We start from the raw sequence: 17,367 nt of genomic DNA on the forward strand, positions 1-17,367 counted from the left end.
GAAGCAGGTGGATGCCAGCATATGATTGTCAAGAATTACTTTGTAGTAAGGTGTGATCTACTCCAAAAAGTCAGCACCAGGCTGTGATGTAGTGGTTAGCATATCTGTCCCTAAATGTGTGCAATTCATAGGTATGATGTATTCTTTATTATTATTTTTTTATTTGTCATTGTCTGTATTGCATGTGGATGTGATCATATTTTCTCAGGCATTGCCTATTGTTATTTAGGAAGCAGGTATAAGGTGGCAATATGAAAACATTCTTTTTTGGACTCCTCTGCTTTTTGAACGATGAGAGAGGCTATTGATAATTTGTTCCTGTAGCTTTTCACTGTCAATATCATAAGTGTATACATACTGTAAATGTGGATAACTGAAGCCTTTAATGAGGTAAAGAGAAACACTTCGTGTTTGCGAATCTGATTGAGCCTTGAGTGGAAAAAGAGGCTGATTCAAGTTAGGCTTATGCAGCTAAGTGAGCATCATGGAAATCCACAAATATATACTGTATAACGGTTTTGAGGATTTTTTTAATTAAAGAAAACGTTGTTGGTCATAAATGGCACTTATTGGTTGATAGCCAAGCATGCTATCAACTACACTACCATCACAAGTTGGCTGCATCTCTTTCTCAGTTGACACTGTATATCCTACTGTACCTTTCAACAAAGATCATGAAATTGAGGTGCTAGGTAATTATAGGACTATACCGCATATGTGGATTGAATTCTAAAACTCACTTTTACTCTATTTGGGAGGCAGGTGGAAGTCAGTGTGTGACTCAGAAGAGTTAGTAAGGTGTGATATACTTCCAAAAAAAAACTAGCACCAAGTTGTGGTGTAGTGGTTAGCATGTGTGCTTGTAAAAAATTAGTTAGATTTTTTTTGTTTATGAGATATTTGTCATTGTCTGTATTAAATGTGCTATTTGGGGAGTAGCTACAAGGTGTCAGCGTGACATTTTAATTTCCTAGGTTTGGGAGCATGTGCTCATTACAGCACATTGCTGCACCCACTACATGGCAAACCACCTGGATTGAGATCCGATTGCAGCCGTGCAATGGGTGCCAATCCTGCCACCAACCCCCAAGTTTTCCCTGCAAGTTGGAGGACCTACCTGCTTGGAACAAAGTAAATATAAGGTAACGTTTTAACACAGGGATTTTTAATAGATTTGGGTGTGATCCTGGGCCATAAAAATTGAAAAGTGTGAAATGGGATGCGTTCATTGATGTATGGTGTCCTTCTGATGGTGTCAAAGGGTGTAGAGGTAAGTGGAAGTTGAATGTCAATAATTCATGTGATGGTAAGAGTGGTCCTGTCACACACATGCACGTTTGGGGCAGGTTAAAGATACAGATGATAGTACTTTTGAGGCTGGACCACCAGAGAGCATTGTTAACTGATACCTTTTGTCTCACTCTCTCTGCAGATCGGAAGATTGACAACCTTAATATCTCTGAAGTCACTTCTGGTGTCCTCCTGCCTGGACCCACCTCTTACTGTTAGGAATCTATATTACCAGAAACTCCAACGTCTTGAGCAGTCGATTCCAGAGACACGTGTCTACATGATGTTTATTTTTTATTTCCAATGCATTTTAAACCCTTGCTTTGTTTTGAATATATGGTATTTGCTTTTGTGAGCCCCAAAACTTTGTGTCTCTTTTATTGCAATATACATGTATATCTACATATATATATACCCTTTACTGTATATATAAATTATATAGAGACACTTTGTTATAATACCTGTACTTATTTTTGGTTGTTCAGCTACTTACGACTGGTGTGTGGATGTGTGTTTGCCCTGCAATGATGGACTGGTTCCCTCTCCAGGGTTTGCTCCTGCCTTGTGCCCTGGTCAGAATTAAGCAGAATAGAAAATGGCATGGCAAATTTTTATATTAAGTGCAAGTTTGCTAATTTGTTTAATAAAAAATATACATACTTATGAGGTCCCCTTTTTAAGAAGATAAACTATCACTATATTTGCCTTGTGGCTTAATTACAAATCAACAATATTACTGCAGGTTAGATGGTAATTTGAATATGTGAAATTTTTGTTTCTCTTCATAGAAACGTTAAATACAAATAAAGCCTTATAGTCTGTGTTTTCTGAAATGTCACTCCTCAAGAGTGTATTTTTGTAAGACAGTTTTGCAAATGGACGTTGACAGCTCAACATTCTCATATTACAAAATTCACTGTATTGTACCGAACCTCTCCATATTTCTGCCTCCTGAGGTCTGGCTTCCATCGCGTGTCTTTAGGTTTCAATATACTGTACAGGTCCGCTAGTGGTATCTCCACACAAAAACAAAGGGGACGCAGCTGAAATGTTTGAGCAGGCCCTGACTGTTTGTCAAAATGAAGGAGTGACAAAAATGGGTCTTCAGGATGGCTGAGGTCTCTACTTTTATTGTTTGTCTTTGTTAGGCAGCCTAGTGCTGTACTGTATATGTCGTTCATTGCTTTGGGAATCATCACCACCCTCCGTTTACACTCTCTACATAAAAAAGACACTGAACTCCACGGCACAACAATTTTGACTCTCAGCTGTTTCCTCGCATACAAGTTTTACTTTTTTATTTACTGATGCCACGTCTACTCAAAATTTGCTCTATTACAATTAAATAATGTTTTTTTTTCCTCTCCGGTTTACACGCCATGTGCACATAATGAGGCTATGTCTATATTTTCCAGTTATACTTCCACGTGTTAAACCCGAACCTTCTCGAACCTCGCGGTACTACAATTCAAATACCGGAACTAAAAATCCATGGCTGCATCTCGTCTCGCGAAGGTAGGTCTCAGAACAGAGTTGCGCTTGCGTAGCACCGGAACAGCTTCGGCAGCTGGCCTCCATGTGAGGCACATTGAAAGCAAGGGGTTGCCGGCCGCATGTAGCAAGCCATTAGTTTCAGTTTAGTTGTCTGAAACTTGGATATATTAACGAAGCTTCTGAATGAGTACCTCGTGGAATGAAACAGTAAAATATCGAGGATGTTGAAAGAAGCACTTGACGGGCAGATTACTGTCGTCTGTAACCCCGTTGCAGGTGAGGGCGGTAGTTCTGCTGCTAAAAATACTGCCGATTAAAGCTGTACAGTATTCAGTTACCAAGAGTGTCGCAGAGACTGTTCGCATTTAGAGATGACTTTGCAGCACTGCATTTTGCGTGATTTTGACAATTAATGAATTATGGTACTGAAGCCACTTAAGTTTTGTTGCAAGTTTTTCTTTTAATGATAGATGTAAGACCCTGTGTTAGGGTATAGCGGGTTGGAGAATGACGGACTGTAAGCGATACAGACCCGGGTTTACCCGCCTCTTTAATAACGATAGTATACGCCGAATTTTTCATGCTTTATCCTGTATTTTAAAATAAACAAGTGGTATAATGTCCCTTGTTTTATCTACCTAAATATACCTTTGTGTTTTCATGACGTTTATTCAGTGGCCTTTTACTGTTTTATGGACATCAGTTATTTCTTGCCTCTCTCGATTATGAAAATGGAATAGGGGAATCCGTGACCCAAAACGACTAACTGAGTGACATTTTCTTAAGTTTGTCATGGGAAACCATGACTACGAGATTTCATTTCCTGTTAACTGTGTTGAAACGTTTTACCATTCGTATACCTTTACGATGTGTTATGAATTCAATTTAATTCGGTTTATTTTTTGTACTGCGCTTTTTACTGAATGCAGGCGCAGGACGCAGTGACAAGTTGTCGGGTATAATGCAAGTACAGTATAGATTTTAGAAATTGCTAAATGCAGAATTAGTACGCATAAAGGCACATATGTTTAGATATACATACCTGTATAATATTTAATTGGTCAACTGTGGCCAGTAGACCGCGTGAGAGAGGAAAAAAAACTTAGCATCTCTGGATAAAATAAACACCTCACGGGCCCATGGGCATAAGAGAGAAAGTCACTGCCTCCCGGGCATTCTACAGTATAGTCTTTCCATCTGACAGTTCCATTGCCCTCTGTATCTAGTTGATTTTTTCCATGGGCAGGAGAACAGCTTGGCAGCAGAGCAATGACACCAAGTGCCACATCAGCATAACAAGAAAATAATCAAAAATAGAGCAGAGTTAGTAACGGTTTATGAATACTGTATTCCTTGGATTTTTGTAGAAATGACTAACATACTAACATAAGATGCAGTATTCTCAGCTAATCAGCTCTTATCAGGGTATGGTCTGCAGCCTGGATTTAAAAGCAGAGGCGGAATGGGCATTTTTTATATTAGCAGGCAGCTCAGTCCACAGCTTTGGCGCCCTGTAACTAAAAGCTTGACCGCCCCCTGTTATTTTATTAATGCTTGGAGTCATAAGTTAAGATCTTATTGTGCACTCTGGTTTGAAGGTAATGATAGTAATGAATTAACCTGCTTTAAAGGCCATTTTTATTTTGGACTGCTTTTCAAAATAATAAACTAAGATCTTTAGGGGTGTTTGTTTTCATAACAGTATTTTGTTTGACTGATTAAAGTTTGGTATTTTTCAAGCCAGTTATTTTTTCACAATGTTTGTATATATTAATTTGTCATTTAAAATTGTGTTCTAAAGTGAAGTCAGTCAGTCAATTATTTATTAACCCGCTTTATCCTGAACAGGGTCGTGGTTGTCTGCAATTTTTTTTTTTATACATTTTAAACATGCGGGTAGAAGGGTACCAGGGTCTGTAGGTGAATGAAAAAGCCTTAAAACTTGCCAAATACGTCCACTTTGAAGCAGCAGACATTTCCATTTAAGAAACATGCCTTCTGCTTTTATGAGGCAAAATGCTTATAATGAAAGGAAACTAGAAATAATTATCCTATCACAGGTTATTGGAATTATATTTTTTTATGAGGAATACATTTACTGTTTGCTTATCTGCTCACGTTCACCATTGTGTGTGGAGTTGTGACAACCAGCCCAGCTCCCAGCACCAAACTAAATTCTGCTTATAATACTACTATTGTGTGTGCAGTTGTTTTTATTCATTGGTTATGTTCTGCCATGGCTTGTAACAACAGACAGGTGTAGACTCAGATCATATGATAACTTTTTTCTTAATCAATGGTGATTTTTCACCCTCTACATTAAGTGTTATTTACAAAGCCTATGGAGCAAGATGCACACTAAGTGACAGCATAAGAGTTTCATTGCACTCTGTGAAGAGCGCTATACAAAAAAAAAAACTGAACTGATTGCACTGCATTGTATTTTTAATAAGGCCTTAGGGTTTTGAAAAAGCCAAACCACCTACACGTACCTGTTTGGATAGTGGAATGCTTGGATAATGAAAAACGAAGAGTGTGTGATAGAGCAGATTGAAGCACCTCAAACCAATTACTAACATTTTTAATGCATAGTGAGTTGCTCTTGCTGAGGATATGGTAATAAAAGCACCGAGAACAACATGTTTGAGTTAGCAAATTCACTGACATTCACAATATCAATAAATTTGTAAATACACAGGTATAACACATACAACTCAGGCAGACCCTGGCTTTGTGAGTAAGGAATAATAGCTCTGTGCTAACCAGTGAAGCCATCAGGAAAGTGATTCAGTGAGTGGTGGAAGCCTGGGTGGTGGTGGTGGTGCAGACACATCGTTTTAAAGAGCACTTCAGGCGCCTCTCCCAACTGCTAGTTTCTATTGGCCCTAGTGCGTTGGTGGCAGTGGAATCTTGGTTGTGGTCCCTGGTCTTGGTTTGGCTCACAGTGCCAGGTAGAAGAATAGCATGGGGCTGCCTCTGACCCTGGGTGAGCAGAATGAGACACGAGTGGACTAAAGAACAACACGGCTGTCATTGCAAAACATCTGGGTGATGTGGTGGAAGAAGCTTCTGAAGAGATGGAAAGGTCCTTTTTAGGGCCACCTCGCCAGAAGTTGGTGTGAAGTATTTAATTCCATTCCTGTTCTCTCTCCCAGAGTCACATACGTGCATTATCACTCCAGTGGTGGCAGAAAATATCTTTGTGAAATAATTAAATGAGCTTCCATTTAATGAAAGAATATTTAAGCAATTATAAATATGACTTTTTGAAATATTTTCTAGCAGTCTATAGAACAGAGACAGCAATTCACCTCTGGGCATCAACACTCAATGTTAGTAGCAGCACTTGGAAATGATTTTCTGATGTGAATACGCACCTCTAGGGCTTAGTGGTCACTGCGAAGGAGGACAAGTGGTGGAATAAAGTTCCCAGCCGGTCTCCTTTTAAAATTGGCAAACCTCACAGCAGTGTTTTACTTTTCTCTTTCTTAAAATGACATGGATGCAAGATATATGTAATCTCAAGATACAGATCAGTACTCGTTAACATTTTTGGCTTGAAAAATGGATGATTTTAGTATGCTTTAAGGATTTTATTTATTTTATATTTATATTATATATTTATTTATGTGGCAAATTAATATTCACCATGCTCGAAGAAATAACTTAAACTTAAAAAATACCAAACTTGTACGTCAAACTGGTTTTTTACTGAAACTTGGAATACCTTTTGAATATAGGCGTTTCAGGAGTAAAACACCTGAACAACAAGCCCTACTTCTTTTACCTATTTTGATACTGTACTTCTGAGAAGAGTTGAATAAGATCTACATTAATATAAGGGATAAAAGCAAAGACAATCTAAAATACTTTGAGTTGATAGTAGATGTTCATAAATATGAAAATTAGAATTAAAGTGATTTTCTTATTTCAGATTTAAGTATCTCTAAAAGCTGCAGAACTAGAAAAATGCTTTTTTTACACCAATAAAGCTTGCGAGTAAATATGTAGCGGAAAAAAAGTAGCACAAAAGTACTTGACAGCCCCAGGTAGCATACTGATGAAAACACCTTTTTACTCCATGGTGGAAGAATGGCTTAAATGTAGTTTTTGGGATTTTTATGGCACGAGATTAACATATTGTTTTCAGCTTGTAATGTATTTATGAGCTGATGTGTAAGTACTGTAACTTACAGTGCCCTCTGCTAATATTGGCACCCTTGGTAAGTAAAAGAAAAATAGGCTGTTAAAAGAAGCCTTTTGTTTATCCTCTTGATCTTTTATTCAAAATATTTATGAAATCTGTTAATTGAATTAAAACCATTGAAAGGAAAAATAAATCTTGTATCAAATGGTTTTTGGGTTGAGAAAACTATAGTTGTAACTTGTATACTTTCACAGAAAACTGTGAAAAAAGTTACATTTTTTCTATCTCTCTGACCCACAATACAGCTTGTGGAGTGTGGAATTACAACCTGCCAAATATAGAAGAGCTTGTAGGGACATTTTTACCTGGTGAAACAATGCCTGATGAGGTCACTTTTAAGAAGGCTTTCATTCAAAGTGTAGGTTACAGAAATACAAAGGCCACACTTAGTCAATTTACTGAATGTTTCATAACGCGTCAGATGTCTTCGGAATGAAGGGATAGGGCTAGTGACCTGCTGTAAGCAGGCATAATGGAGTAAGCTACTTTATTCTGCCCCAATTGCATTCACCCTTTCAGCAGAATGGCAGAACAGATGACCATCCAAGATTTGTAATCATACAAAAGTAGCAGGACTAACACATGAGACTGGTCCATCATGATAGGTCATTTTGTTGGCCTTGTTTCTCATCAGAGGCTGCCTTCTCGTATATGACCTGAACCAACAGCTGGACAGTGCCAGTCTACATGCAGCTGGATACAAAGAAATGCTCATGTGCAGGTTTTGCCTTGGCTTGCCTTCAGCTGCCTCCTCTCCTCACCTTAACCCCATATAGAACCTTTGGGATGCCCAAAGCATGTAGCATTTGGAGACATGACTATCTTTCTACAAGCACCTTTGTCAAGCAGGAATGAGGTTGCATACCAAATCTGCAGATTTACAGGCTCATTGGCTGTCTTGTCAGAAATGTCAAGTAGACGCAGCTACAAGAGATTGTCACACAAGATACTGAAGGAATTCAAGATAAAAAAAATTGTTCATTGTCACAGCTGTTATCATTTTCCAGTTGTACTGTTTTGTTTTCCTGTTATGTTTATTGTTATTTCAAGAAATAAGACTGTAATATCAGCCCAACAGTTTCGTCACTGTGTGTGTGTGTGTGTGTGTGTGTGTGTGTGTATGTATTTGTGTTTTTTTTATATATATATCTATCGATAGATAGATATATATACACACACACTACTTCATGTGAATACAAGTAAATGATGTAATTTTTTTTATTTTCCCTATACCTGCCTCATTTTTACATTCGCCACTTAAGGCAGGAAATGCATATCACACGAGTTTAATCTAATAGAATTATTGGTAGTGTATTATTCCTATGTGAATAATATACCTACTTTTGAAGTTCTTTATTTTATATGGTGACTTCCTTCCTTTCAAAACAAATTTAAAGTATGGTTGAAGTCATAAGAAGTCTCTTGTCCCTTCAGCCTTCCAAGAAGTACTGAAGCTGTCCTCAAAGCCAAATGTGGTGGTGGTTCTTATTAGATTAGATGGTAAGGTAAACCCAAATTTTAAGGTAAAATCCAAAGTTGGTAGTAAAGGAAAGCTTTCAGCAAGAAGGGTCCTATCAATGACCAACTGTGAAATTGACTCGTTTAGAGCAAATAATCTTAACACTCTGGAAATGATGTCATTTGGAGAATAAAGCAATTAAAATAAAGTATAAAAAGTTAGCAAATGGCTGAAAAGTAAGGCAGCAAATTGCTAGTTAACAAATTAATGAGAGAATGGCAATCTGCAAATGCTGCTGCTATATAAAAAAAATGATACAGTTGAAAGTCTGAGCTCTCTGTTTTCACACAATTTCTTAAACATGCTGTCCTTTGAAAATTTAATATTAACATGGGCTTAGAGTTGGCCTAAAATCTCTAACTAAGTAGGAGGCACATTTTATAAAGGGTAATATTAATACACTTTGGAAGACTTGAGACTTTGGTTTGCTCTCACATCTGAAATGTATGGTGTCAGGTTTATTAGTAAACCTAACCTAGCTTCGTAGGAGTGAGTGTGTGCATGCTTGTGTGTACTCAGTAGCCAGGCTTAATTAGTTTCTGCTTTTTGCTCATTGCTGCTGAAATAGGCTGTGTATTTACCTGAAAAAGAATTAAGTAATGATAGCTGTGGAAATGGATGAAAGGATGTTAAAACTTTCTCCTGTTCCAGTTCTTGTTGCATTAACAACAATTAAATGTCAGATAGTAGAAATTATACTGTGTTAAAATTAATTAAAAGCAGTCTGTCACTAGCTGGTTGTACAAGTGTATATTCTATGTTATCTTTTATGATACTGCTTGCTTAAAGCGCTTTGAGTATGAATGTAATCATAATATATGAATTTCTTTATTTCAGTTTCCTGAAACTCATTTAAAAAAACTTGGAGATACATATACATTTTTGTTACCACCTACAATAATTTAGGTTCCTGCAAATAAACAGTTCATCAAAGAGTTACTAGACACTGTACATAAAGCTATTTATGTTTGCATTAAGGATAAGGCCCAAAGGTTTCATACATCTTAGTCATCGATTGTTTCACACATGATGATGCTGCTTAGGACTTGGCCAATCCCCTGCAACATACCATCCATATGTGTACAAAGTTGTTGCAATTTTTTTTGTTTAGTTTTTTTTTTTTTAAAGAAAAGGATACTTGGTTGGTCTGCTTAGACACTTGCTCCAGTATTTAGAAAGAAAGATGCAAAATGGTGAAATTTAAGGGGATAATTTTGGCACGTTATGGTATATTTACAGATTTTAATTAAGTGCAGAAAGTAATAAGTCTGCTTTCCCTTATGCTATTTCCGTTCAATGAGTTTAATAAGAAACCTGAATTAAATTCTGCTAGTGATCCTTTTTAAATGTGTCTTGTAAAAATGATCTATTTTGTTTTTTCCTTTAACAGCAAATTTAGATTTCGATTTGGTTTGTAAATAAACACTTTCCTCAGTTTGTTAAAGTAATGTACAAATAATGTATAATCCTGTACAAATGCATCAGTCATATTGGCATTAAAATGTTTAGCCTGTTTCCAGGTTCTGTACAATTTCAGGTGGAACCTGTTGGAAGATGGTTTGAAGCATACCTGAAAAGACGAACACGGAATGTGTCGGCATCATTTCAGGAGCTGGAAGATGAGAAGGAGCTATCTGAAGAGTCTGAAGATGAGGAGTTACAGTTGGAAGAGTTTCCTATGTTAAAAACCCTGGATCCAAAGGACTGGAAGGTCTTGCTTAAAGTCCTAAATATTTTATTGATTTTATATATTTTCGTATGTTATGTATCGTTCTACCATTTTCTGCATTCATATTTTCAATTCAGAACATATCCAGGAATAAACAGTCATGAAGCAGCCATCGCCTACTGCTGAGAAATTAGTTCTTTCTATTACAGAGCACACACAAAGACACAACTACACTTTTTACTCTTGGGCAAGGTTAAAACTGTCAGCTTGGTTATGTGTATGATTGTGGAACTATTCTCTTCTGAACAATAAATGAACATGCAAAGTTGCCATCTCAGCAAAGAAGTTGAACTTGGTTCCAGTCATTCACAGTTGAAAAATGTTTAAGAACAGAGCCGTTTTGCCATAGTATAGTTTTCTAGTCAGTTAACAAAGCTTCTGCATGAAATTGTCTCAATTTCCAGGTCCTTACTGCTCCAGTTCTCTTCAGATAGAATTCTTCATTTTTATTTTTTTTCTCAGATTCATACCTATGCTAGAGAAGTAGCGCTGTTAAATGTGCACATGTGTATTCATTTTTTGTTGGAAATTTTTGATTTGTTTTGCAGAACCAAGACCACTATGCAGTTCTTGGGTTGGCACATCTGCGCTACAAGGCAACACAGAAACAAATTAAAGCAGCTCGTAAGTGTCCATTTCCTTTAAGGAAACTCTAAATGCTCAATTCATTGTAAAACTGTAAATGTTTGCAATGTTAAGGTTTGTGATAAGCTGTTAAATGTTTAATGTGACAAATATGTGACCTTTTGAAGCGTTTTTTTTGGGGAGGGGGGCGGGGAGGGAGACAATATCACTTTATTAAAAGGTTAGAAGCTTATTTATGTTTTTGTTTTCAGACAAAGCAATGGTTTTAAAGCATCATCCAGACAAAAGAAAAGCAGCTGGAGAGCAGATAGTAGAAGGAGATAATGATTATTTTACTTGCATCACAAAAGGTATTGTATATTTTTTCATAAATGAACATTGTTCTTCAAGGAAGTATCACAGGCATTTATTTAGAAAATATTTGTAATGACCTTTTTGGCAGTGATAAAACAGTATATTTTGCATAAGTGTTTAGTCCGATTGTAAAATAGTACAGTTGAAGATTGAGTTCCTAGCAGTAAAATTTGTTATAGCTATTGTTTGTCTCTTTGTTTAGTTGCTAACATGGAACACAGTAGAATCTTATGTAGAAGTGCGCTGATCTGTTTTTTCCATGTAAAAATGAAAATTGCCAATTTTTAAGTCTGTTTGCTAATTTTGAGGCACTGCTGTCGTGTAAATGACACATGGGCAAATCAAACAAAGATGGTGAAATTTAGCTTGTTAAGTAATGTTTTAAAAAAATGGAATAATGTTTAATAAATGGCCTTTTATTAAGAAAACACTAATGTGAAGTTGGTGCAGGTTTCAATGTTCATTTTAGTTTATGTTCATTATCATAGTCTGTTTTGTGAAATTGCTTTTATTCAGTACACGTTGCAGCTCTTCCTTTTCTTGAATTAACCTCAGCTAATGATCAGGGGCTTGCTTTCCTCTTATTATTTGCACTGGAATTGTTTCTGAACATGTGTCTGTAAAGAAATGAAGGACATGCTGGAAATTTGTAAAAAAGCATGTATTGGCTGGTGATTTATTGCTGTGCACACAAGAAAATGACTTAATGGGTTGAAGGAAATTTGAGTAAACAACAGTAAGACTTAATGCTGTACTTAAGCAGTTGGTTTAAAAGATGGTTTGGCATTTTTGATGAATTTTTTTCACAATCACGGTGTACATTCCATTTGCCTCAGAATGATGTGTTGTTAATTAAGGCTGTATTTATAATTAAGGAGAAATTTGTGTTCTGCAGCAGCTTACAATTGCAGCCCAATAGGGCAGCAAAGCAAACCTGAAACGGAAGTCTAAAGATGTTCTGAATGTGTCCAGTTTTTAGCTGAAAATATTCTTATATATTGATTCAAGTCTTGCAATTAAATGGATCAAAAGGGCTACTACTGGTTGCTAGCTAGCATCCTGAATGGTTAAACTGCAAATGTATTATGTTTAGTGATTTGAACATTTGGGCTATACTCTTGTGGTTGAAATTTTATTTTTCTGAAAACCTAGACAAACAAGCTGTCATTTTATATCAGTGATATGTCTGACTATGAAGGTGACAAGATGTTCAGACACTTTCCTGATTCTGGATACAGCAGGACAAAGGTAAGAATAAAAAGAAAGAAAGGGATTTGAAGAAAAGTGTGTTTTTGAAAATGGGTAATTTGCTGCTTCAATATTAAGGTGTTAAACCAGTTTAAGGGTTTGTTCAATGTTAATTTTGCTGCCCTATTGAAAGGCTATTGTAAGCTGCTTAACCACATACTATACATTTTTTTTTAGAATTATAAATACAGCCTCAATTAACGGTGAAAGCTTCTGGTACAAATGAATTTATGCCACTTTTTGTAAAGAAAGAAGTTTCACTACAAAGACATCAATCTTATTGTTTAACTTGCAAATCTGTATTGGAATGCATGAGTGCATTGATCCTACCAGATTCACTTACTTTACTGTTCAACTTAATACACAGCTACTGCTGTGTAATTACACTGTACTGTGTGCTTCATTTGTAGTCTGGCATTAAGTACAAATAATTGCTTATTGACAGTTGTTCCTATCTTTTTCACTTTACTGTGGACAATTTTCAGAACTTGCTGCCTACTCTTCTGCAAATTTATTGTTGAGTTGCAGAAGATGCTTTGTAAATGCCGGCCTTCATATTTCATAAGTTAAGTAGATGGGTGATGGACATGCGGTTTAAATGAGCTCTCTTAAATGAAATGTGTCCGTTCAGGTGTGCTGAGAACTGTAAATTAAGCTAATTCTACTTCGCAAAATGCTCCTCAAAGCTGTGTACTACTAAATTCCAACAGCAGATAGTGACACCTCAGCATGAATATGATTTGCACCTGCTATCTTGTCAGATCAGCAGATCAATGACTTATGTCATTGACCAGTTCCGATTAATGGCTGATTGATTGGTGCACCAAGTCTTTCCATTCTCCACAGGGAAATAACTTTAGTGTTTCTTTTCGATTCTTAGCCTGTGAAATTCTGTCAGATCCTGTGAAACGTCGAGCATTTGATAGTGTGGATCCTACTTTTGACAATGCTGTACCTTCAAAAAGTGAGGGAAAAGAAAACTTTTTTGATGTGTTTGCTCCAGTTTTTGAAAGAAATTCTAGGTGAGTTTTGTAAAATTATGAACATATAAAAAATGAGAATCCCAAGTAAAACTAGTTTAAGAATATAAGTGGGAATATGTTAAAAGCTAAGATATTTAACAACATTCACATACTATGAATCAAAATCTTTATTTTGATAAATGATGTACATAATCATTTATTTATGAATAAGACAAATCTGCACTTGTCTCAGCCTAAAGTGTTGTCTGTAATCTTTGTCTTAGGTTTTATGTCTCTGCTTATTTGTAGTTGTCTTCATACTTCTTCCTGTTTGTTCTTACATTTTCGTGTTATAGTTTGTCTTAATATTTCTGTTATTTTTTTCTGTGTGCATAGCAATATGTACAGATATAGCTCTCTAATCAAGTTTATTTGTTTTTTTTTTTGTAAACCTTCTTCCTTGCCTCCCAAATATTTATTTAGTTGTACATGCTTAAAATAGCTACTATGCATAAGTTGGTATACTGGAGTTTTGCTAAAATCTTGAATATTATAATTTGTTATAGAAGTTTGCTTTAATACATATGCAAATGTGTTATTAGGTGTTAATGTATTTTAATTTATTACACAATTTTCCCCTTTCCCATTTTACTGGAGTCTTAGCATTAGTTCCTAAAATGAATTCTCATAACCTTACAATGTCAGGAGATTATAATTGTATGTTAAACCTAAGATTACAACATCTTAAACACTTGCAGTAATCTTACATTTAATTAACATCTGTAACATTTTTTTATTTTTATTTATTTTATTTGATCAAAATAACATTGCATACAATCAAGTCAAACTTATACAAGAAACGACTTCATAGTGAAACTAGAAAGGGAAAAAATATTACAAGTTTAAAAAAAAAAAAGTAGGAACAAAAAGAGACAAATCCTACATCACAATCTGAGAGACAGAGCGGAGAGCTAAGAGCATAGGGAAAAAAAAAGTTTTGAACAGATTCTGTAAAAGCAATAATTTGATTGCCCACTGACTTACAAAGGGTGAGTTGGGATTTTTGCAGTTATGCAAATTAAGTCGTCTTGTTAGTATAGTGGTATAGGCTATTACAGTCAATTTGTCCTTCTCCACTTTAAGCACATCTGGGCATAAATCAAAAACGGCTCTTAATGGGTTACAAGTGATTATGAGCCCAATAATGTCTGATAAGCGTTCAAAGATTTTTGTTCAGAATGTTTTTAATTTGCTGCTCTCCCAAAACAAGTGGCCTAGTGAGACTGGAGCTAGATTGCAACACTTGCAGGTTGGATCTTTCCCTAGATACATTTTGGACAATTTTTAATAAGAAAAATGTGATCAATGAAAGATTTAAGTTGAATTAATGCCTTGTGCATATAGAGCTAGAGTGTATTCTCTGCATGGCTGCTTTCCATTCCTTTTCTGAGATATTGAGGTTTCCCACTGTACCCTATGACCTTTGAAAGGAAGGGTCTTTGAAATGTTTTTATGTATGGTTGAGATGCTGTCTGAGTCTTCAAGACTTACCAGTATTTCTTCTGGAATTGAAATGAATAGGAGGTGTGGAAAATTGGGTAGGTTTCTTTTAGCAAAATTTTTGATTTGAAAGTAGTGAAAAAATTGGGTTGATGGGAACTTAAATTTGAAACATAATCGTTAATAAGATGCCAAAACATTATCTAAATACATTTCTGTAAACATTTTAATCCGATGTGTTTTCCAAAGATTAAATACTTTGTAGGTTTGAGAGGGCTGATAAAGGTGATTTATCATGTAGGGGAACAACAGATTAAAGCTTGAAGAACTCTGCCTTAAAGTATATCTTGCATTGCTTCAGTAATCTGAATAATTTATGAACAATTGGATTACTGATATATTGGTGATTATTATTATTATTATTGGGGCACATAGCAAGTGATATAAAGAAGTAAAGCAAGATTTTATTTCCACTGCAGGCCAGACTTGTGTATATTGCGACAGACAGCTGGGGAACTTGCCCAGCTGGGACGTCCCTATAATGGAAGCTCTGGGGGAGAGAGAGCCTATCCCAGAGCATTACTTCCCCGGAAATGTTTTTTGAAATTAAATACCAATTTTCTTAAATTTATTGTAGGTTAATGTAAAAAATTTACATCAGAGCATACTAGTTAATTGATTTTAGCATTTTTAATTTATACTAGAAGCCTTGAAAAAAACAGAACTCTGTCACAGATAGTAAAATTCTAAGGTTCACATATTCATGTATTAAATTGACAGGTACAATATACAACATGAGTGACATACATGTTGACCACTGTTTTTAGACTTACAAAACACTGTCTTTGTGAACATTTTTTGTGAATTAAGCCAAACTAATAAAATGTGACAAAAACTAAAGTTCGTTGCTGAAAAACTAAATAAAACAAAAACTAGATAATGATGAAAAACTGAATAAAAACTAAAAAAATAGAATGTCAAACTAGATAAAAAGTCAAACCTATCTTAAAACTAGGTGAACACTAAGGAAATTCAATGCTTAGCTAAGGCTGACTCATATTTAGAAGCTGTGTATCGTACAGCAGATAAGCAGTGGTTTTCGCCTGACACAGATGAGGTATCTGGCCCTGTTAGTCTTCCACCAATGTAACAGAGTTTTTTTCTTGGTAATAGGCTTCTCTGGAAAGTACGTGAAAACTTTGACAACAGTTGTACAAGGATATCCTCATGTCAAATAATGAGACTATAATAAGCAAGAAATGGAACTGGACGGGGCCATTCCAGGATGTCTTGTACTTTGGTACACTGTGGCCTTACCAGCCCTCCACCCACTAGGTCGCCTAAATAACGGGTTTTGCTCATCAATCAATCAATCAATCAACATTTATTTATATAGCACATATTCATACAAAAAAAATGTAGCTCAAAGTGCTTTACAAAATGAATAGAGTAATAGAAGACACAATAAAAGATAAACATAAGTCAACATTAATTAACATAGAATAAGAGTAAGGTCCGATGGCCAGGGTGGACAGAAAAACAAAAAAAACTCCAAAAGCTGGAGAAAAAAATAAAATCTGTAGGGGTTCCAGACCAAGAGACCGCCCAGTCCCCTCTGGGCATTCTACCTAACATAAATCATCATATTTTCATGGAAGGACCTGATGATGATGGTCACGTAGACTTCTGGCTTTCAGTCCATCATTGTTGGAGCATCATGATGCTTTGAGTAGGTGGTGGTGGCGCAGGCCGCCACCACAAAGAAACCGGAAAAAGAAACAGAAGAGAGAGTAGGGGTCAGTACGGATTTTAGAGCCACCATGAATAGTTATTATGAAGAATTGAACATACAGAGTATCAGGATTATGTTAAAGTGAAGTTATAAAAGGCCATGTTAAAGTAATGTGTTTTCAGCAGTGTTTTAAATTGCTCTACTGTATTTGCCTGGCGAATTCCTATCGGCAGGCTATTCCAGATTTTAGGTGCATAGCAGCAGAAGGCCGCCTCACCACTTCTTTTAAGTTTAGCTTTTGGAATTATAAGGAGACACTCATTTGAAGATCTAAGGTTACGATTTGGAATATAACGTGTCAGGCATTCCGATATATAAGATGGAGCGAGATTATTTAAGGCTTTATAAACCATAAGCAGTATTTTAAAGTCAATCCTGAATGACACAGGCAACCAGTGTAGTGACATCAAAACTGGAGAAATGTGTTTGGATTTTCTTTTCCCAGTTAGGATTCTAGCAGCTGCATTCTGCACTCGTTGCAAATGATTTATGTCTTTTTTGGGTAGTCCTGAGAGGAGTGCGTTACAGTAATCTAGTCTACTGAAAACAAAAGCGTGAATTAATTTCTCAGCATCTTTCAATGATATAAGAGGTCTAACTTTAGCTATGTTTCTTAAATGAAAAAATGCTGTCCTAGTGGTCTGATGAATATGCGATTTAAAATTCAGATTACAGTCAACGGTTACC

The 17,367-nt window shown here is 35.9% G+C and overlaps 1 protein-coding gene across 2 annotated transcripts in view; it reads left to right on the plus strand.

Annotated features, from left to right (window-relative positions):
• Positions 1 to 2,807: 2,807 nt before the first annotated feature.
• Positions 2,808 to 17,367, plus strand: part of dnajc2 (DnaJ (Hsp40) homolog, subfamily C, member 2) — a 48,166-nt gene continuing 33,606 nt past the window's right edge. Inside the window, exons 1-5 of one of the 2 annotated variants that reach the window (XM_039761014.1) lie at positions 2,808 to 3,060; positions 10,031 to 10,221; positions 10,788 to 10,863; positions 11,076 to 11,174; positions 13,307 to 13,448. In XM_039761014.1, the coding sequence (XP_039616948.1) occupies positions 3,006 to 3,060; positions 10,031 to 10,221; positions 10,788 to 10,863; positions 11,076 to 11,174; positions 13,307 to 13,448 (563 nt within the window). In that variant the 5' untranslated portion in view covers positions 2,808 to 3,005. The remainder of the gene's footprint in view (positions 3,061 to 10,030; positions 10,222 to 10,787; positions 10,864 to 11,075; positions 11,175 to 13,306; positions 13,449 to 17,367) is intronic. The other variant, XM_039761015.1, reaches the window with a different exon arrangement.

Source organism: Polypterus senegalus, chromosome 8 (genome assembly GCF_016835505.1).
Source record: "Polypterus senegalus isolate Bchr_013 chromosome 8, ASM1683550v1, whole genome shotgun sequence".
Lineage (NCBI taxonomy): Eukaryota > Metazoa > Chordata > Cladistia > Polypteriformes > Polypteridae > Polypterus > Polypterus senegalus.